The 20,493-nt window shown below is 38.3% G+C and overlaps 1 protein-coding gene across 1 annotated transcript in view; it reads left to right on the plus strand.

Annotated features, from left to right (window-relative positions):
* Positions 1-19,688, plus strand: part of TTYH3 (tweety family member 3) — a 443,816-nt gene extending 424,128 nt beyond the window's left edge. The window contains exon 19 of the mRNA XM_053695221.1: positions 19,179-19,688. Within this exon, the coding sequence (XP_053551196.1) occupies positions 19,179-19,244 (66 nt within the window). The 3' untranslated portion in view covers positions 19,245-19,688. The remainder of the gene's footprint in view (positions 1-19,178) is intronic.
* The last annotated feature ends 805 nt before the right edge of the window (positions 19,689-20,493 follow it).

Raw genomic sequence — 20,493 nt, forward strand, 5'->3', positions numbered from 1 at the left:
GCGCATGCGTTGCCTTCACTTTCTCTCTGTTATGATCAACGCTCGTTCCAGTTTTCTGTCACGCAGGCGCAGATCGAATGTACGGCGAAGTGTGCGCATGCGCAAGTTGTCAGACAATCGGGAACGCGCTTTTGAAGTACGTACAGAGTGGGTGGGACCGCTCTGTACGTAATATAGTGAAAAACCAGGAAATCAATGCAGGGAGGAGCTAAGACCGGCCGAGAACGTGAATATAAACTGTTTAAAATACAATAATATATATACAAATCCAAAAAAAAAAATAAGCGATCATAGTATATAATAGATGAGTAATAGAATCCAGGTTACAAAACCGCAAAACTTTACCTTCACTTTAAATCTGCTTCATTCCCTTGATAACCTTTGCTGAAGGAGTTGCAATGCACTGCTGAGAACTAGCTGAACACATCTAGTCAGCCAATCACTAGAGACACATGTGTACAGGCACCAATCACCTGCTAGCTCCCACTGGTGTAGGATATGCACATATTCTCTTTCAACAATGGATACCAAGAGAACAAAGTACATTTGAAAATAGAAGTGGATTTAAAGTGTCTTAAAATAACATGCTCTATATGAATCATGCAAGTTTAATTTTAGCTTTCCTATCCCTTTATTATACTTTGTGCAAGATTAACTTATCAAATTACTTTTAAAATCTTTCTCTTGGTGACTCCAATGGCTGCCTCCACTCCCGCACAATCCTTTTCAATTCTCAGCAGAGCAACCAATTAGAAGACTACTGTCCGTGCTGTTGCCTTAGTACTTGGAGTGCTCCACCCCTAGGCAGAACACGCTGTGATCTGAGATGTTATCACATAAAATGCAGCATGACTGCAGAAAGAACAGGACACATGCAGGAACTCTTTACGCTTTAGCTCTGCAACACTGCTCCACATCAGGCTGTTCAAACACAGTGCAGCCAGAGCGAAGCGCTGTTTGAAGGAAACAGTCAAATATGAAGCAGCGCTGCAAAGCAGCAATGCACTGATTGATGACTGGCTCTCAGAGATTTTTTTCAATGCCCGCCCTCTAACCTTTCCCAGTCTGCAAAGCTAATAATCCTGAACGTAAGACGTTCTTCTTAGCATTACGCCTTTTTCTTCCTAATGGGAAAGAGTCCACAGTCGCATTCATTACTTGTGGGAAATAAGAACCTGGCCACCAGGAGGAGGCAAAGACACACCAGCCAAAGGCTTAAATACTCCTCCCACTTCCCCTATCCCCCAGTCATTCTTTGCCTTTCGTCCCAGGAGGTTGGCAGAGAAGTGTCAGAAGTTTTATTTTAAAGAAAGTACTTTTGTTAATTTTTACATAAAGTGTGTCACTCATGGAGGGTAGTACTTTTCGCAATGGGACAGTAGTCCTGTTAGTCTATCAGTGAGGGCCTGAGCGAATGTTAGAGTCCGGAGATGCAGTGGGGGTTCTCTCTGCGACACCATCCCAACTTGTATTAACAGCTCCTCTAGCACTTGGCATTGCCGATCCTTCGCTTCGCTATGTTCTCTCAAGTCCATGTTGGAGGCGACACTACTATCTGTCATACTTGAAGGGCCTTGTTCCTGTTCCACGGCGTAGATTCCGGTAAGTTCTTTTCATTTTATCAATCTGAATGTTATGTTGTTATGTGACAGATAGGTATTGGTCTCAGTGAGACTCTTCTGTACAGATCTGGGAATCATGGGATAATTCCTTCCTTGGGGGGGTTTTGTGAACAGGGTGGGGTTCCTTAATCATGTTTCTTATATGATCTCCCTGCTTTGTGTAGTGGGTATTGGCTCTAAGGCTGAGATAGGAAGATTGATTGAAGGATTTAGTGGGGCTTAGTTGCAGCATTTTTCTGGCACGCTTTTTTGGACTTTGCAGTTCACCTTATGACCGGCGTTGTTACGCTGGGTTTTTATGCTTTCGCATTCCTGACAGTGTGGCGATGAGGACTTTCTGCTTCGTTTGGGTCTGGTCATAGGAGGTGGTGAGTGCCCCAGCCATTGTGGGTGTCAGGTGCTGTTTGCTTTTTTATATATATTAAGTCCTATTTTTCTCTTTGGTTTTGACCATGGAGGATTCTGAAGCTGAGACTGTCGTTTCTGATTCCGATTCTTCCTCTTGTGAGGAAGGTGCTTCGGCCCCACTGACGCAAGTCTACCAGTCCTGTCTCTTTTGCCTCCTTAGAGCATCTGGTTCCTCAAGCTCGGGTACCAGGGGCCTATTGAGCCATCAGGCTCCGGGGGGCTCTGTCCCTCAAACGGCGGATTCCCAACAGCATCCTTCCTCTACTTTTGCGGGTTGCCATACTGTTAATTCTCCCTCCGCACAGGGTGGTTTGTTTCCCCTGGAGATGGCGGGTCATTTCCGCTTTAATATCTTGATGGCGCTGGTTCGCCTGCAGTCTGTCTATGCTTGTCCCGGTTTTTCCCTCCGGTATTCGGGTAGCGTCTGGAAGGGGTTCTTCTTTTTCTCTCTTTCGAGAGCCCGGTTCCCTACTTTTGGCTGCTCGGGTCCTTTGTTTTCTGTGAGGGAATGTGTTCTGGACTTCCTTTGGGGTCCGTTGTTCTGGTGCTCTGACCTTGCAGCAGCATTCCTGTGTAGTGCTTTGGTAAGGGTCACTTTGCCCTCATATCTTCCACAACGTTATCTGTTGTGGGGTCCCGAGATTGCTGTCTCTGGTAGTCTCTGCTCCTGTGGGGGCTGGCTCATTTTGGTTAGTTTTTTACTCCTGTGTCGAGTTTTGTGCCCGGGGGGCAAGGTTTTCCTTGTCATCCGTCTTCCCTTCAGGGACTTTTGTCTTTCTGGGGGTGTGTTCCTATTGTCCCTGATTTAGGGATGGAGATGCCCTTGGGAATGGGCTCCAGAGTTCGGTGTTCCTGTGGTTCTGGGGGACTCTGTCCCTGGATTTTCCCTGTCGTTGACAGGTTGGCCGGTCCTTGTTGCGGCGGTCTTGCGGTAGTTGAGGACGTCCCGGGATATGATTATCTAAGGATCCTAAGCTGTGGTTTTGGTCTTCTTTTGACTTTTCAGCTGCCCCTGTTTCCTTTGGATGCAGTGGGTCCCGGTTGAAGTGCTCTCTGAGTTCTCAGGGGGATTTGGATTCTCTGAATTTTCCCTCCACGGAGGGGTGTTTTGTCTAGGAACCTGGTTTTTGCTGGTTCATTTTATCCCGAGCTGCGGGGTTCTCGTTGGGAGGCGCCTAGATTTGAGGCGAACTTCTTGGTTCCTTTCATCTGGGGAGCTGGACAAGGGAGTTTTTCCCTTTATCTGTGGCTGCACTATGGCTTACTACTCAGTTGTCTGTACGGTTTTCTGTTTCTCGAGATCTTTTGGAAGACAGGGTTCTGGTTAGTTATCCCTCTACCTTGCTTCTTCCTTTGGGGAGTTGTTGGTCAGGTTTCCCTTATGGGGGCGTGTGTATGGGATCTGCCTTTGGGCGATATTGCGATTCGAGTCCTGTTGGCTCGGTGGTGTTGCATGTCGTTTGTGTCCTTTGGGTCCCTTTTTTCTCATGTTTCTGCTTCCTACTTTTGGTTGGAGCAGGACTTTTTTTTGGGGGGGGTGTGGTTCAGCCCTGGTGCCCTCAGATTGGGCCGCCTCTTACCCTCCCGTTCTTGGCATTCAGTGTCCTCTTTGGCTTGGGTTAATTTTCCCACAAGTATTAAATGCGGCTGTGGACTCTTTCCCAATAGGAAGAAAAACATAAATTATGCTTACCTGATAATTTAATTTTCTTCCGTGGGAAAAAGTCCACAGCCCTCCGCCTGTTTTTGATTCGTTTTTTCGTGTATAGTCTTCTGGCACCCTTTCACCTTGAAATTTCTTCCACTGGTCTTTGTTCCTCGGCAGAATGACTGGGGGATAGAGGAAGTGGGAGGAGTATTTAAGCCTTTGGCTGGTGTGTCTTTGCCTCCTCCTGGTGGCCAGGTTCTTATTTCCCACAAGTAATAAATGCGACTGTGAATTCTTTCCCATGGAAGAAAATGAAATTATCAGGTAAGCATAATTTATGTTTTTCCTACTACATTTATACCTTTTAATTATACATTTTAATTATTAATCATAACTGTCATAATATTTAAAATGTATCAATTTGAGCTGATCGTTTTCAGCATGATTTCTATTGATTTGAGTTTTTTATCATAAAGGTGGCAAGTTTGAAAGATTATTATTTAAAGGGACACTCAAGTCAAAATTAAACTTCATGATTCAGATACAGCATGCAATTTTAAACAACTTTCCAATTTACTTCCATTAACAAAATGTGAGTACAAGATATCTAACAGCGCTCAGCCTAGTTCCTTATAGCTCCTGGATAAAGGGTATCTAGCTTACCCTAGTGGGAACAACAGAAAAAACACAAATATTCCAAGAGCGCCAACTATAAGGCAAAGGAAAAATCTAACAAATAAATCAGTGATTATCAGACATTATCAAACATTTAATTCAACATATAGTTAAAACATGGATCCATGTGACAAATAGACAAATTGGAATTCACAGTACTAACAAATAAATACTATTGCACTATGTTATTCGGCCTCTATGTTATTCTTTTGATTTACAGGGATTACCAGAGTTTATATTGAAAAGGAAAGTAAAATCATCTATCTCAAAGAGTTCATCACCATCATTCATATGGATTTAGCCACAAGGAGGATTATTCACTAATATTTAATAACTAAGACTTTCACCTGGATTATATTATATACACACTATTTTCAATTTATATTTATACTTATATTTTTGTTTAACCGGATTTCATATATATATTTTTTCACCTGGATTCTACACACACACAATTTTATTCTGTCATATATTTTGTCACCTATTTCTCCAACATAGGTGTGTCCGGTCCACGGCGTCATCCTTACTTGTGGGATATTCTCTTCCCCAACAGGAAATGGCAAAGAGCCCAGCAAAGCTGGTCACATGATCCCTCCTAGGCTCCGCCTACCCCAGTCATTCTCTTTGCCGTTGTACAGGCAACATCTCCACGGAGATGGCTTAGAGTTTTTTAGTGTTTAACTGTAGTTTTTATTATTCAATCAAGAGTTTGTTATTTTGAAATAGTGCTGGTATGTACTATTTACTCAGAAACAGAAAAGAGATGAAGATTTCTGTTTGTATGAGGAAAATGATTTTAGCAACCGTAACTAAAATCCATGGCTGTTCCACACAGGACTGTTGAGAGCAATTAACTTCAGTTGGGGGAACAGTGTGCAGTCTCTTGCTGCTTGAGGTATGACACATTCTAACAAGACGATGTAATGCTGGAAGCTGTCATTTTCCCTATGGGATCCGGTAAGCCATGTTTATTACGATCATAAATAAGGGCTTCACAAGGGCTTATTAAGACTGTAGACTGTTTCTGGGCTAAATCGATTCATTATTAACACATATTTAGCCTTGAGGAATCATTTTATCTGGGTATTTTTGATATAATAATATCGGCAGGCACTGTATTAGACACCTTATTCCTTAGGGGCTTTCCCAAAGCTTAAGCAGAGCCTCATTTTCGCGCCGGTGTGGCGCACTTGTTTTTGAGAGGCATGGCATGCAGTCGCATGTGAGAGGAGCTCTGATACTTAGAAAAGACTTTCTGAAGGCGTCATTTGGTATCGTATTCCCCTTTGGGCTTGGTTGGGTCTCAGCAAAGCAGATACCAGGGACTGTAAAGGGGTTAAAGTTTAAAACGGCTCCGGTTCCGTTATTTTAAGGGTTAAAGCTTCCAAATTTGGTGTGCAATACTTTTAAGGCTTTAAGACACTGTGGTGAAAATTTGGTGAATTTTGAACAATTCCTTCATGTTTTTTCGCAATTGCAGTAATAAAGTGTGTTCAGTTTAAAATTTAAAGTGACAGTAACGGTTTTATTTTAAAACGTTTTTGTACTTTGTTATCAAGTTTATGCCTGTTTAACATGTCTGAACTACCAGATAGACTGTGTTCTGAATGTGGGGAAGCCAGAATTCCTATTCATTTAAATAAATGTGATTTATGTGATAATGACAATGATGCCCAAGATGATTCCTCAAGTGAGGGGAGTAAGCATGGTACTGCATCATTCCCTCCTTCGTCTACACGAGTCTTGCCCACTCAGGAGGCCCCTAGTACATCTAGCGCGCCAATTCTCCTTACTATGCAACAATTAACGGCTGTAATGGATAATTCTGTCAAAAACATTTTAGCCAAAATGAACCCTTGTCAGCGTAAGCGTGGCTGCTCTGTTTTAGATACTGAAGAGCATGACGACGCTGATATTAATATCTCTGAAGGGCCCCTAACCCAGTCTGATGGGGCCAGGGAGGTTTTGTCTGAGGGAGAAATTACTGATTCAGGGAACATTTCTCAACAGGCTGAACCTGATGTGATTGCATTTAAATTTAAGTTGGAACATCTCCGCATTCTGCTTAAGGAGGTATTATCCACTCTGGATGATTGTGAAAAGTTGGTCATCCCAGAGAAACTATGTAAAATGGACAAGTTCCTAGAGGTGCCGGGGCTCCCAGAAGCTTTTCCTATACCCAAGCGGGTGGCGGACATTGTTAATAAAGAATGGGAAAGGCCCGGTATTCCTTTCGTCCCTCCCCCCATATTTAAAAAATTGTTTCCTATGGTCAACCCCAGAAAGGACTTATGGCAGACAGTCCCCAAGGTCGAGGGAGCGGTTTCCACTTTAAACAAACGCACCACTATACCCATAGAGGATAGTTGTGCTTTCAAAGATCCTATGGATAAAAAATTAGAAGGTTTGCTTAAAAAGATGTTTGTTCAGCAGGGTTACCTTCTACAACCAATTTCATGCATTGTCCCTGTCGCTACAGCCGCATGTTTCTGGTTCGATGAGCTGATAAAGACGCTCGATAGTGATTCTCCTCCTTATGAGGAGATTATGGACAGAATTAATGCTCTCAAATTGGCTAATTCTTTCACCCTAGACGCCACTTTGCAATTGGCTAGGTTAGCGGCTAAGAATTCTGGGTTTGCTATTGTGGCGCGCAGAGCGCTTTGGTTGAAATCTTGGTCGGCTGATGCGTCTTCCAAGAACAAGCTACTTAACATTCCTTTCAAGGGGAAAACGCTGTTTGGCCCTGACTTGAAAGAGATTATCTCTGATATCACTGGGGGTAAGGGCCACGCCCTTCCTCAGGATCGGCCTTTCAAGGCAAAAAATAGACCTAATTTTCGTCCCTTTCGTAAAAACGGACCAGCCCAAAGTGCTACGTCCTCTAAGCAAGAGGGTAATACTTCTCAAGCCAAGCCAGCTTGGAGACCAATGCAAGGCTGGAACAAGGGAAAGCAGGCCAAGAAACCTGCCACTGCTACCAAGACAGCATGAAATGTTGGCCCCCGATCCGGGACCGGATCTGGTGGGGGGCAGACTCTCTCTCTTCGCTCAGGCTTGGGCAAGAGATGTTCTGGATCCTTGGGCGCTAGAAATAGTCTCCCAAGGTTATCTTCTGGAATTCAAGGGACTTCCCCCAAGGGGGAGGTTCCACAGGTCTCAGTTGTCTTCAGACCACATAAAAAGACAGGCGTTCTTACATTGTGTAGAAGACCTGTTAAAAATGGGAGTGATTCATCCAGTTCCATTAAGAGAACAAGGGATGGGGTTCTACTCCAATCTGTTCATAGTTCCCAAAAAAGAGGGAACGTTCAGACCAATCTTAGATCTCAAGATCTTAAACAAGTTTCTCAAGGTTCCATCGTTCAAGATGGAAACCATTCGAACTATTCTTCCTTCCATCCAGGAAGGTCAATTCATGACCACGGTGGATTTAAAGGATGCGTATCTACATATTCCTATCCACAAGGAACATCATCGGTTCCTAAGGTTCGCATTCCTGGACAAACATTACCAGTTCGTGGCGCTTCCTTTCGGATTAGCCACTGCTCCAAGGATTTTCACAAAGGTACTAGGGTCCCTTCTAGCTGTGCTACGACCAAGGGGCGTTGCGGTAGTACCTTACTTGGACGACATTCTGATTCAAGCGTCGTCCTTTCCTCAAGCAAAGGCTCACACGGACATCGTCCTGGCCTTTCTCAGATCTCACGGATGGAAAGTGAACGTGGAAAAGAGTTCTCTATCCCCGTCAACAAGGGTTCCCTTCTTGGGAACAATTATAGACTCCTTAGAAATGAGGATTTTTCTGACAGAGGTCAGAAAAACAAAACTTCTAGACTCTTGTCGGATACTTCATTCCGTTCCTCTTCCTTCCATAGCTCAGTGCATGGAAGTGATCGGGTTGATGGTAGCGGCAATGGACATAGTTCCTTTTGCGCGCATTCATCTAAGACCATTACAACTGTGCATGCTCAGTCAGTGGAATGGGGACTATACAGACTTGTCTCCGAAGATACAAGTAAATCAGAGGACCAGAGACTCACTCCGTTGGTGGCTGTCCCTGGACAACCTGTCACAAGGGATGACATTCCGCAGACCAGAGTGGGTCATTGTCACGACCGACGCCAGTCTGATGGGCTGGGGCGCGGTCTGGGGATCCCTGAAAGCTCAGGGTCTTTGGTCTCGGGAAGAATCTCTTCTACCGATAAATATTCTGGAACTGAGAGCGATATTCAATGCTCTCAAGGCCTGGCCTCAGCTAGCGAGGACCAAGTTCATACGGTTTCAATCAGACAACATGACAACTGTTGCGTACATCAACCATCAGGGGGGAACAAGGAGTTCCCTAGCGATGGAAGAAGTGACCAAAATCATTCTATGGGCGGAGTCTCACTCCTGCCACCTGTCTGCTATCCACATCCCAGGAGTGGAAAATTGGGAAGCGGTTTTTCTGAGTCGTCAGACATTGCATCCGGGGGAGTGGGAACTCCATCCGGAAATCTTTGCCCAAGTCACTCACCTGTGGGGCATTCCAGACATGGATCTGATGGCCTCTCGTCAGAACTTCAAAGTTCCTTGCTACGGGGCCAGATCCAGGGATCCCAAGGCGGCTCTAGTGGATGCACTAGTAGCACCTTGGACCTTCAAACTAGCTTATGTGTTCCCGCCATTTCCTCTCATCCCCAGGCTGGTAGCCAGGATCAATCAGGAGAGGGCGTCGGTGATCTTGATAGCTCCTGCGTGGCCACGCAGGACTTGGTATGCAGATCTGGTGAATATGTCATCGGCTCCACCTTGGAAGCTACCTTTGAGACGAGACCTTCTTGTTCAGGGTCTGTTCGAACATCCGAATCTGGTTTCACTCCAGCTGACTGCTTGGAGATTGAACGCTTGATTTTATCGAAGCGAGGATTCTCAGATTCTGTTATCGATACTCTTGTTCAGGCTAGAAAGCCTGTAACTAGAAAGATTTACCACAAAATTTGGAAAAAATATATCTGTTGGTGTGAATCTAAAGGATTCCCTTGGGACAAGGTTAAGATTCCTAGGATTCTATCCTTCCTTCAAGAAGGATTGGAAAAAGGATTATCTGCAAGTTCCCTGAAGGGACAGATTTCTGCCTTGTCGGTGTTACTTCACAAAAAGCTGGCAGCTGTGCCAGATGTTCAAGCCTTTGTTCAGGCTCTGGTTAGAATCAAGCCTGTTTACAAACCTTTGACTCCTCCTTGGAGTCTCAATTTAGTTCTTTCAGTTCTTCAGGGGGTTCCGTTTGAACCCTTACATTCCGTTGATATTAAGTTATTATCTTGGAAAGTTTTGTTTTTAGTTGCAATTTCTTCTGCTAGAAGAGTCTCAGAATTATCTGCTCTGCAGTGTTCTCCTCCTTATCTGGTGTTCCATGCAGATAAGGTGGTTTTACGTACTAAACCTGGTTTTCTTCCAAAAGTTGTTTCTAACAAAAACATTAACCAGGAGATTATCGTACCTTCTCTGTGTCCGAAACCAGTTTCAAAGAAGGAACGTTTGTTGCACAATTTGGATGTTGTTCGCGCTCTAAAATTCTATTTAGATGCTACAAAGGATTTTAGACAAACATCTTCCTTGTTTGTTGTTTATTCAGGTAAAAGGAGAGGTCAAAAAGCAACTTCTACCTCTCTCTCTTTTTGGATTAAAAGCATCATCAGATTGGCTTACGAGACTGCCGGACGGCAGCCTCCCGAAAGAATCACAGCTCATTCCACTAGGGCTGTGGCTTCCACATGGGCCTTCAAGAACGAGGCTTCTGTTGATCAGATATGTAGGGCAGCGACTTGGTCTTCACTGCACACTTTTACCAAATTTTACAAGTTTGATACTTTTGCTTCTTCTGAGGCTATTTTCGGGAGAAAGGTTTTGCAAGCCGTGGTGCCTTCCATTTAGGTGACCTGATTTGCTCCCTCCCTTCATCCGTGTCCTAAAGCTTTGGTATTGGTTCCCACAAGTAAGGATGACGCCGTGGACCGGACACACCTATGTTGGAGAAAACAGAATTTATGTTTACCTGATAAATTTCTTTCTCCAACGGTGTGTCCGGTCCACGGCCCGCCCTGGTTTTTTAATCAGGTCTGATAATTTATTTTCTTTAACTACAGTCACCACGGTACCATATGGTTTCTCCTATGCAAATATTCCTCCTTAACGTCGGTCGAATGACTGGGGTAGGCGGAGCCTAGGAGGGATCATGTGACCAGCTTTGCTGGGCTCTTTGCCATTTCCTGTTGGGGAAGAGAATATCCCACAAGTAAGGATGACGCCGTGGACCGGACACACCGTTGGAGAAAGAAATTTATCAGGTAAACATAAATTCTGTTTTTTTGACACTTATTTTTGACACCTATTTTTAGGGGATCCCCCATTTTTAAGTTTTAATATATTTTTTATATATTTTTATACATTTTTTATATTTTTTACATCATTTTTTTCACACATTTTTCACAACCTCCCTCCAAGGGATTTTTTTCAATAGCTCTTTTTATCATCAGTTTATTTTTATATTTGATTTTTTCACTGGATTTTTTCACTGGTTATTTTCACTGGATTTTTTAAATACATAGACTTCAATTGACATATCTGAACTTTTTGGACCTTTTTATCCTAAAATATAATTATATATGACTCTAATTTTGTATATCCCCGTAATTGGTGACATACCCATATACCCCTATATTGTGTTTTTAGCAACTATTGTGTTTTTAGTATTTATTTGTTAGTACTGTGAATTCCAATTTTTAAGTCTATTTGTCACATGGATCCATGTTTTAACTATATGTTGAATTAAATGTTTGATAATGTCTGATAATCACTGATTTATTTGTTAGATTTTTCCTTTGCCTTATAGTTGGCGCTCTTGGAATATTAACAAAATGTGCACAGTCTTTTTATATTTACACTTTTTGAGTCACCAACTCCTACTGAGCATGTGCAAGAATTCACAGCATATACGTATATGCATTTGTTATTGGCTAATGACTGTCACATGATACAGGAGGAGTGGAAATAGACATATCTTTGCAATTTATTTAACATAAATCTACTACTCATTTAAAGTTCAGACTAAGTGCTATTGCATTGTCTTCTTATCATGCATTTGTTGATTATGCAAATGTACAGTGTTGACTGGTCCTTTAAATCGAAACTTTAACGTAAACATGTGAAGAATAGTTTGCCTTGCAATATATTTTCTGTTAAAAAAAATAAAAAGCTGTTTAGACTTCATTTGGGACAGTCTATTAGAACATTTTTATTGTTTAAAAAGATAATCTCTTTATCGGCCATTCCTGAGTTTTGCATAATCAATACTGTTATGTTAACACTTTTTACCTCTGTGATTACCTTGTATCGAAGCCTCTACAGACTACACCCTTATATCAGTTCTTTTTACAAACTTGCATTTCAGACAGATAGAGCTGACTCATGCATATTTACAAAGGAGTGAGCATACTGTTATCTATATGGCACACATGAACTAGCACTGTCTTGGCTGTGAAAAGCTAATAAAATGCACTGAGATAAGAGACGGCCTTCAAGGGCTTAGAAGTCAGAGTCAGCCTATGAGCTAGTTTTAGATTGCAACAAAGAATACCAAGAGAACAAAGCAAATGACATGATAAAAGTAAATTGGAAAGTTGTTTAAAATTGTGTGCACTATCTGACTCATAAAACTTTAATTTTGACTTTACTGTCCCTTTAATTACATCATCACAGGAGGTGCAGCAAATCTCAGAGCATTGCAAATGTCTGTGGGTGCGTATTCGCCATGTGCACACTTCCCTTTCAGTCAAGCACCGAGCAGACGCACGGTGCCAATTTCAGCGTTAAAGAATATTTCACTGTCTGCACATTATTCTGGAGCTATAGAATTCCAGGGAAGTTTGCTCCAGAAAATCCCATTAAAAGGAACATATTAGTCAAATTGGAAATGCTTGAGTTAATTTCAGTTTTCATGAGATGCCTTTTGTAATACACATGCATTTTCTTTTACTAAACTCAGTTTTTATATCACTGCTTTAATACCGTGACTTCTCAGGGCCAGCTATGAGGCATCTTTGTATGTGGGTATACAAGGCATAAGGACATAAGCACTGTATGTTCCTGGCACAATAAGGAAAATCACTAATTCGCTAAAAGCAATTTGCCAACACACATGGATTGTAAAAAACAAAAAAAACTACATTCAATTTTAATTTTGAGTAGAATTTCCTTTTACTATTTTGGAGAATTGTTATGTACAGTATGTTAACTCAGACTCAAAAATGTATGAAAATCTATAACTTAACTTATTAAAATTATGTTTTGCATGTAAAAAAAGATAAGTTAAAACAGTTTACATTGACATTAAACTAACAGGAAATACATTTTTGTGCACAAGGCAGTATTCAATTTCTCACTGGCCTACAAGGACAATTCCCATAGCTCTTGTGTCCCTTCAGAAGCAAACACACATTATACTGTTATTGTAAGCTCAGTAGGTCATACTTAGGAATTAAACCTCTCTAGTGTATTCTCTTTGCATCTCACATTGGAACTGCTAAATAGCTTAGTGAGCAATTTACACATCTATAGACATTATCTCCAAGCTCCTAGTTTATTAATTCCTGTTATTCATTGCTATGCAATTGTATTCATTTACTTGTGAGAGGATGTTACAGTATCTTCCATACCTTGTATTACTGTTATATCTTTACTTGTGAGAGGTTGTTACAGTATATTCCATACCTTTTTATTACTGTTATATATTTACTTGTGAGAGGATGTTACAGTATCTTCCATACCTTTTACTACTGTTGTATCTTTACTTGTGAGAGGATGTTACAGTATCTTCTATACCTTGTATTACTGTTATATCTTTACTTGTGAGAGGTTGTTACAGTATCTTCTATACCTTGTATTACTGTTGTATCTTTACTTGTGAGAGGTTGTTACAGTATATTCCATACCTTTTTATTACTGTTATATCTTTACTTGTGAGAGGATGTTACAGTATCTTCTATACCTTGTATTACTGTTATATCTTTACTTGTGAGAGGTTGTTACAGTATCTTCCATACCTTGTATTACTGTTAAATCGTTACTTGTTAGAGGATGTTGCAGTATCTTCCATACCTTGTAATACTGTTATATCTTTACTTGTGAGAGAATGTTACAGTATCTTCCATACATTGTATTACTGTTATATCTTTACTTGAGAGAGGATGTTACAGTATCTTCCATACCTTTTACTACTGTTATATCTTTACTTGTGAGAGGATGTTACAGTATCTTCCATACCTTGTATTACTGTTATATCTTTACTTGTGAGAGGATGTTACAGTATCTTCCATACCTTTTACTACTGTTGTATCTTTACTTGTGAGAGGATGTTACAGTATCTTCCATACCTTGTATTACTGTTATATCTTTACTTGTGAGAGGATGTTACAGTATCTTCCATACCTTGTATTACTGTTATATCTTTACTTGTGAGAGGATGTTACAGTATCTTCCATACCTTGTATTACTGTTATATCTTTACTTGTGAGAGGATGTTACAGTATCATCCATACCTTGTATTACTGTTATATCTTTACTTGTGAGAGGATGTTACAGTATCTTCCATACCTTGTATTACTGTTGTATCTTTACTTGTGAGAGGATGTTACAGTATCTTCCATACCTTGTATTACTGTTGTATCTTTACTTGTGAGAGGATGTTACAGTATCTTCCATACCTTGTATTACTGTTATATCTTTACTTGTGAGAGGATGTTACAGTATCATCCATACCTTGTATTACTGTTATATCTTTACTTGTGAGAGGATGTTACAGTATCATCCATACCTTGTATTACTGTTATATCTTTACTTGTGAGAGGATGTTACAGTATCTTCCATACCTTTACTATTGTTGTATCTTTACTTGTGAGAGGATGTTACAGTATCTTCTATACCTTGTATTACTGTTATATCTTTACTTGTGAGAGGGTGTTACAGTATCTTCCATACCTTTACTACTGTTGTATCTTTACTTGTGAGAGGTTGTTACAGTATCTTCCATACCTTTTACTACTGTTGTATCTTTATTTGTGAGAGGTTGTTACAGTATCTTCCATACCTTGTATTACTGTTATATCTTTACTTGTGAGAGGATGTTACATTATATTCCATACCTTGTATTACTGTTATATCTTTACTTGTGAGAGGATGTTACAGTATCTTCCATACCTTGTATTACTGTTATATCTTTACTTGTGAGAGGATGTTACAGTATATTCCATACCTTGTATTACTGTTATATATTTACTTGTGAGAGGATGCTACAGTATCTTCCATACCTTGTATTACTGTTATATCTTTACTTGTGAGAGGTTGTTACATTATATTCCATACCTTGTATTACTGTTATATCTTTACTTGTGAGAGGATGTTACATTTTATTCCATACCTTGTATTACTGTTAAATCTTTACTTGGGAGAGGTTGTTACAGTATATTCCATACCTTTTACTACTGTTATATCTTTACTTGGGAGAGGATACTACAGTATTTTCCATATCTAGTACTACGTACTGTTATATATTTCTGTACAATGGTATACTTTTATTTGCAAGAGGATACTTCAGTATTTTCCTGATATGGTGCTACTGTTATTTATTGCCATATAATTGTATACCTTTATTTGTGAGAGGATACTACAGTATTTTCCATATCTTGTAGTACTATTACTTATTGCCGTACAATAGTATACCTTTATTTGTGAGAGGATACTACAGTATTTTCCATATCTTGTAGTACTGTTATTTATTGCCGTGCAATAGATAGCCTGCATATTGGTATACCTTTACTTGGGAGACGATACTACAGTATTTTTCCTGTTGGTTTCTATTGTTAACCATAATCATACAATTGTATAACTCTTTGCAAGAGGATATTACAGGATATACCATAGCTTTGAGCTACTGTTATATATGCAGTACTGGTGTGGTTTAGTACTCACTACAGTAAGCATATTTAAAATAGTGTTTTCTTGCACTTTCTTTAACCCTTTAAGGACACAGCTTTCAGTTTGCTCAATTGTTTTATGACGGAAGAATTCCGTCATATGTCCTTAAGAGGTTAAAGAATACTATGGAACAGACTGGAATTGTCTCTGCTGGATTAGACCCATTAGAGAAAGGGAAGATCCACTGACTTCTTTCTACAAATAGATACATGCTTTGCGTAATGGACATAGTCTTTCATTCTGCTCAACTTTGCAGTTTCAATTTTCTACTCTGGTAGCACTAAGGATTTCTCCTTAGATTTTATAAATAATTTCAAATCCACTATTCTGAGATTATGGCGGTTAAGCATAAACGTAAACGTGTTTTCTTCAAATTCCTGGTGAGGTTCCTACATTTTGCGGCTATTAACCCAGTTTCAAATATCTGGTTCTGTAATTTTTCTTCACCTTCTGAGGGTGGATTGTCTTCCTTTAGTTAGACCCTGAAAACGATTACCACGTTATTAAAGTGACAGCTTAAAAACAGAGAGTGCTTTCCTGACTGGAATTTTTATATGAATATATACATAAATATTTGTGTTGATATGTGTATATATCGGCCTCGCGATAAATTAGCGCTACACTTGTAATCTAGCCCATTTTGTTTTTATAAACGTATGTTAATTTGTCATAATACAAGTTAACCGTTTGATTTATTTTTGGTGCATTAAATCATGAAACTTTTTCAATTCCTTAAAAACATGTGACTGCAACTCCTGATTGACTCACTGGGGGCTTCCTGCTAGAGAACTGCCGTACATGAGGCACCCAAGCGGGACTTTACTTGTGTATTTTTCTCTTTGTGGGGAATAAATAAAATGTTAGCCACAGTCAGTAATGCAAGAATTGCATGCTTTAACAATTTAGAGCATGCATTTTTTTGTATCAGACTGCCCCTTTAAGTTTAATGGTGCAGTGTGAAACAAGTATAAATGTCTTGCATCTTCCATCTGTTCATAGTTTCTGTGCCACTTTTTTTTATATTTGCTTTTTCAAATTAAAAGCAGATTTGGTTATAACTGTAGAAAATAATCTTCACCGTGAAAGGACCAACATAGCTTTAAGTGGGAGATTACATGCTGGGTATTGTATTTCTATATGAATGTCAAAATTAAACTTTTGTGAGTAATTTAGTGTGTGATTTATCGAATTGAGCACACTGTATAAGGTACCAGCTTCTACTGAGCATGTGCAAGAGTTTACAGTATGTATGTATATGTGTCTGTGATTGGTTGATGGCTGTCACATGATACAGAGGACAGGGCTATAAAAAGAAACTATAGCATTTGTCAGACAAAATTAAGTGTATTGCATTGTCTTTTTTATTATGCATTTGTTGATTATGCAAATGTATTGTATTTAAAGGGACAGTGAACTTCAAAATTTTCTTTTCTGGTTTGGATAGAACATACAATGTTAATCGACTTTCCAATTTACTTCTTTTATTAAATTTGCTTCATTCTCTGGCTATCCTTTGCTGAAGGAACACTGGTAGCTAGCAGAACATCTCTAGTTAGCCAATCACAAGAGACAAATGTGTGCAGGCACCAATCAGCAGCTAGCTCCCACTAGTGTTGCATATGTTCGTATTCTTTTTTCAACAAGAGATAACAAGAGAACAAAGCACGTTTGAATATAGAAGTGAAATTAAAAGTGTCTTAAAATGACACACTCTATCTGAATCATGCAAATTTAATGGTCCTTTAAACTAATAAGCCGTTTTTTATTAATATTTTTATTTTAATTTCATAAAATGCACATAGGCATACAACAACCCTTTTAATTGGCAAGCAGTACATCCACAAAACCATTTCAGCTACCCGTACACGTGTACATTTACTTCATGTCTGCTTTAAACCTATTTGTTTCATCCTTGCTTGACCCTCTCCACGGGATCCTATCCACACTCAGCCTGCGCCCACGCTTCCTGCTGTGCATTGCTTAAACGCTGCATCTAGACACACCCTCATTTAATGCCACTCATACTGTGCAAGATGCATATGCCATGCTGTTCTGAACATGCACGCAGTATGCATGCGGATTAGTTCAGCTTGTACCAGTATACCACTTGCTGATGTCCTGTGTGTGTCATTTCAATAATTCTGGGGCTTAAACCTTTTGTGCTGTTCTCTTCCTTCCCTCCGCAGGTGTTTAAAACTGACCTTCATTTTTTACAGCAAACAATAACCATTCTTTGAATTTCCTGTCATATCTCCTTTCATTGTTCTCATTACTGTTTTTACCTATTATTTTAGGATGAATCTGAGAGTCTGGGGAGTTATTAAAACCTCACATGTGTTTGTATTTCCAATATCATATCTTCCATGAATTTTAAGCTCATCTCTATAATATATAAAAAAAAAATGTTTTATATATATATAAATACATTTTTCCTTTGTTATTTTGATGTGGGGGAACTATCTATGAAAAAAAAAGTATTATTGAATACAAAATTATTTATCAAATTTAGATTTTTTTTCACTTTAATATAAACTATTGTATAAACCTTGACCTGTATATTTCATATTACTATATACTGTATTTACATGTTTGTAAGATATTTTCTCCCTTCTATTCGTATTTTTTTTTTGCTTCCAGGTGTTTTAAAAGGAAAATAATTATTTAATAATCGTGTTTGCATTAATTATTAGATACTTTTTTATATGTTGTGTACATTGTCTGCAGTCTGTTGGTATTTCTTGTTAAATCATTTTTTATTTTATTTTTTGTCTTGTAAATGAGCAGAAAACTAAAGATTTTTCAATAGTCTTTAAAAAAAAAATAATAATTAGAAGCCACTTGCATAGAAACTTTACCAAAGAGTAATTGATTAAGAAAAGTTCACTAAGTTTTGAAATTTTAATATAGAAAACATACTCATTTAACTTTCTACAGTAGCATCTACAATAATCTGTATGTTGTAATTGTACTTTTCTATTGAATTTAAGTATACATTTAACAAATGTTATTAAGACCTATTCCAAAAGTTAAAGGAGCGTTGGATACTAACTCTCATTTTTACCTTAATTATATTAATACTTTACATATGGTTAACACTTATAATTGGATTTATGAACTAAAAAAAAATGTGATTCCAAAAAATAAGTGAAAAATGGAAAGGTAACTATATATTTTTTTTTCTTTATAAATTTTCTATAACATCTCTAAAAGATATTCTTAATTCTAGAATTCTTTCAATTACAAAAAAATTGTCAATAGCCAATCACACCACTTCCAGTTGTACTGAATACACTGTTATCATCAGTAGTGATTAATCTTTTCCACAGCTTTATTTTTTGTTTTAGACCCTTCTTAGACACTGCACAAAATACATTGAGTTCATATCATGTGTTAATTATATATAGATATTAATAATGTTTTGTTCTTTTATATACAATAAAACTCATATGACACGTTAATTTTCAAACAGTACAATTCTTTTTTATCTTTTGTGATTTAACTGGAATAGAAAATGTGTTAAGGTAAAAAACAGGTAAGGAATTGGTTCAAACTGTGTTTTCCCTACTAACACAGGTAAGAATCTGGGTTTAACTGATTTTTTTTTTTTTTTTGTAAGTTGAAATATACAATTTTAAGAATATACTGATTCACAATATAAGTTCAGTATAGTATGTTGACTTCAGTATCTCCTGTTTTGGTGTTTTATATTTTGTTTCTTTTCTCTTTTTTAATGTGATTGTGTTTAAAACAGATTCTACTGTTTAATGTGCTATTAATTGACATTATTATGTGTTTTTCATTTTTTTCAGTATACCTCCAGCATGAGAGCAAAATATCTTGCCACTAATCACCCAGAAGCTGATACTGTGCACTAATTAATTGGAATATCCAGACAAAAAAAATACCCTTGATGCTGATCACATGCTATGGATTGATCAGTGTATCTTTATCAAGCATGGATTCCCCAAACTTTCCACATTGATTTTGGTTCCTCACCAGTAGTTATGTTGGTATATACTAAACAAAATAATCAAGTAATCAAAAGCTCAAATTTTGATCCCCAACATTTTACGGCTTTACAGTGCGTTGATTTCTTTTTTATTTTTTAAATATCAGAACCTTTTTGATTTTACAAAAATTGTATAAAATCTCTTAGCTGATTTTTGGGAGGCATTAAAAAAACGTACTTGTTTTTATACAAAAGCTGTTTGCGTTAAACAAATATGTTGCTGAAAATAATTACGTCAGATTTTTTTTTTTAACTATATGTGAAATGTCCTTAATGTGCAGTTATTGTTTTATAAAGAAGTTCAATCAGATGCTTTTGGTTTTATGGCTTTCATTGTTATATCAGTTAGGAAAAGTTTGTAGAATTGGCAAAAAAAAAAAAAGGTTTACAATTGAATTACATCTATATAAAACGGTAGAACATTTAAATATTTGATCTCATATCATTACTCTGTTTGCACTATAAATATGGTTAGTATTATTATATATATCAATTTATAGATTGAAAAGCTTATAGGGTAATGCTAATATTTTTATAAAGTGTATAGTACCTGAATACTAAATTGGGAACTCAAATGTGTTGTAAAACACTTAACCACTCTTGTGATTGAAACAAAAATATTCAATACTGCCTCCCCATCTGTGGTTTTATTTAATTTTTGTATCATTTAAAAATAATTTTATGTTTACAAAAACAGTTGAACAGCAATCGTAGCCAACTGATTGCTTTATACCATTGATAGACTTATTTAAAGGGACATAATACTCATAAGCTAAATCACTTGAAACTGATGCAGTATAACTGTAAAAAGCTGACAGGAAAATATCACCTGAGCATCTCTATGTAAAAAAGGAAGATATTTTACCTCACAATTTCCTCAGCTCAGCAGAGTAAGTTCTGTGTAAAAAGTAATACTCAGCTGCTCCCAGCTGCAGGTAAAAAAATTAAAAAAAATGAAGAAATGAACAGCAGCCAATCAGCATCAGCAGTGCTGAGGTCATGAACTCTTACTGTGATCTCATGAGATTTCATAGTAAGCTTCCTTTACCTGATTGGTGAAATAATATGAGAGTGCACGATGCTAGTCCCTTCAGATGTCCCAGGACAAACAGACT

The sequence above is a fragment of the Bombina bombina genome, chromosome 11, assembly GCF_027579735.1.
Source record: "Bombina bombina isolate aBomBom1 chromosome 11, aBomBom1.pri, whole genome shotgun sequence".
Taxonomy (NCBI): Eukaryota; Metazoa; Chordata; class Amphibia; order Anura; family Bombinatoridae; genus Bombina; species Bombina bombina.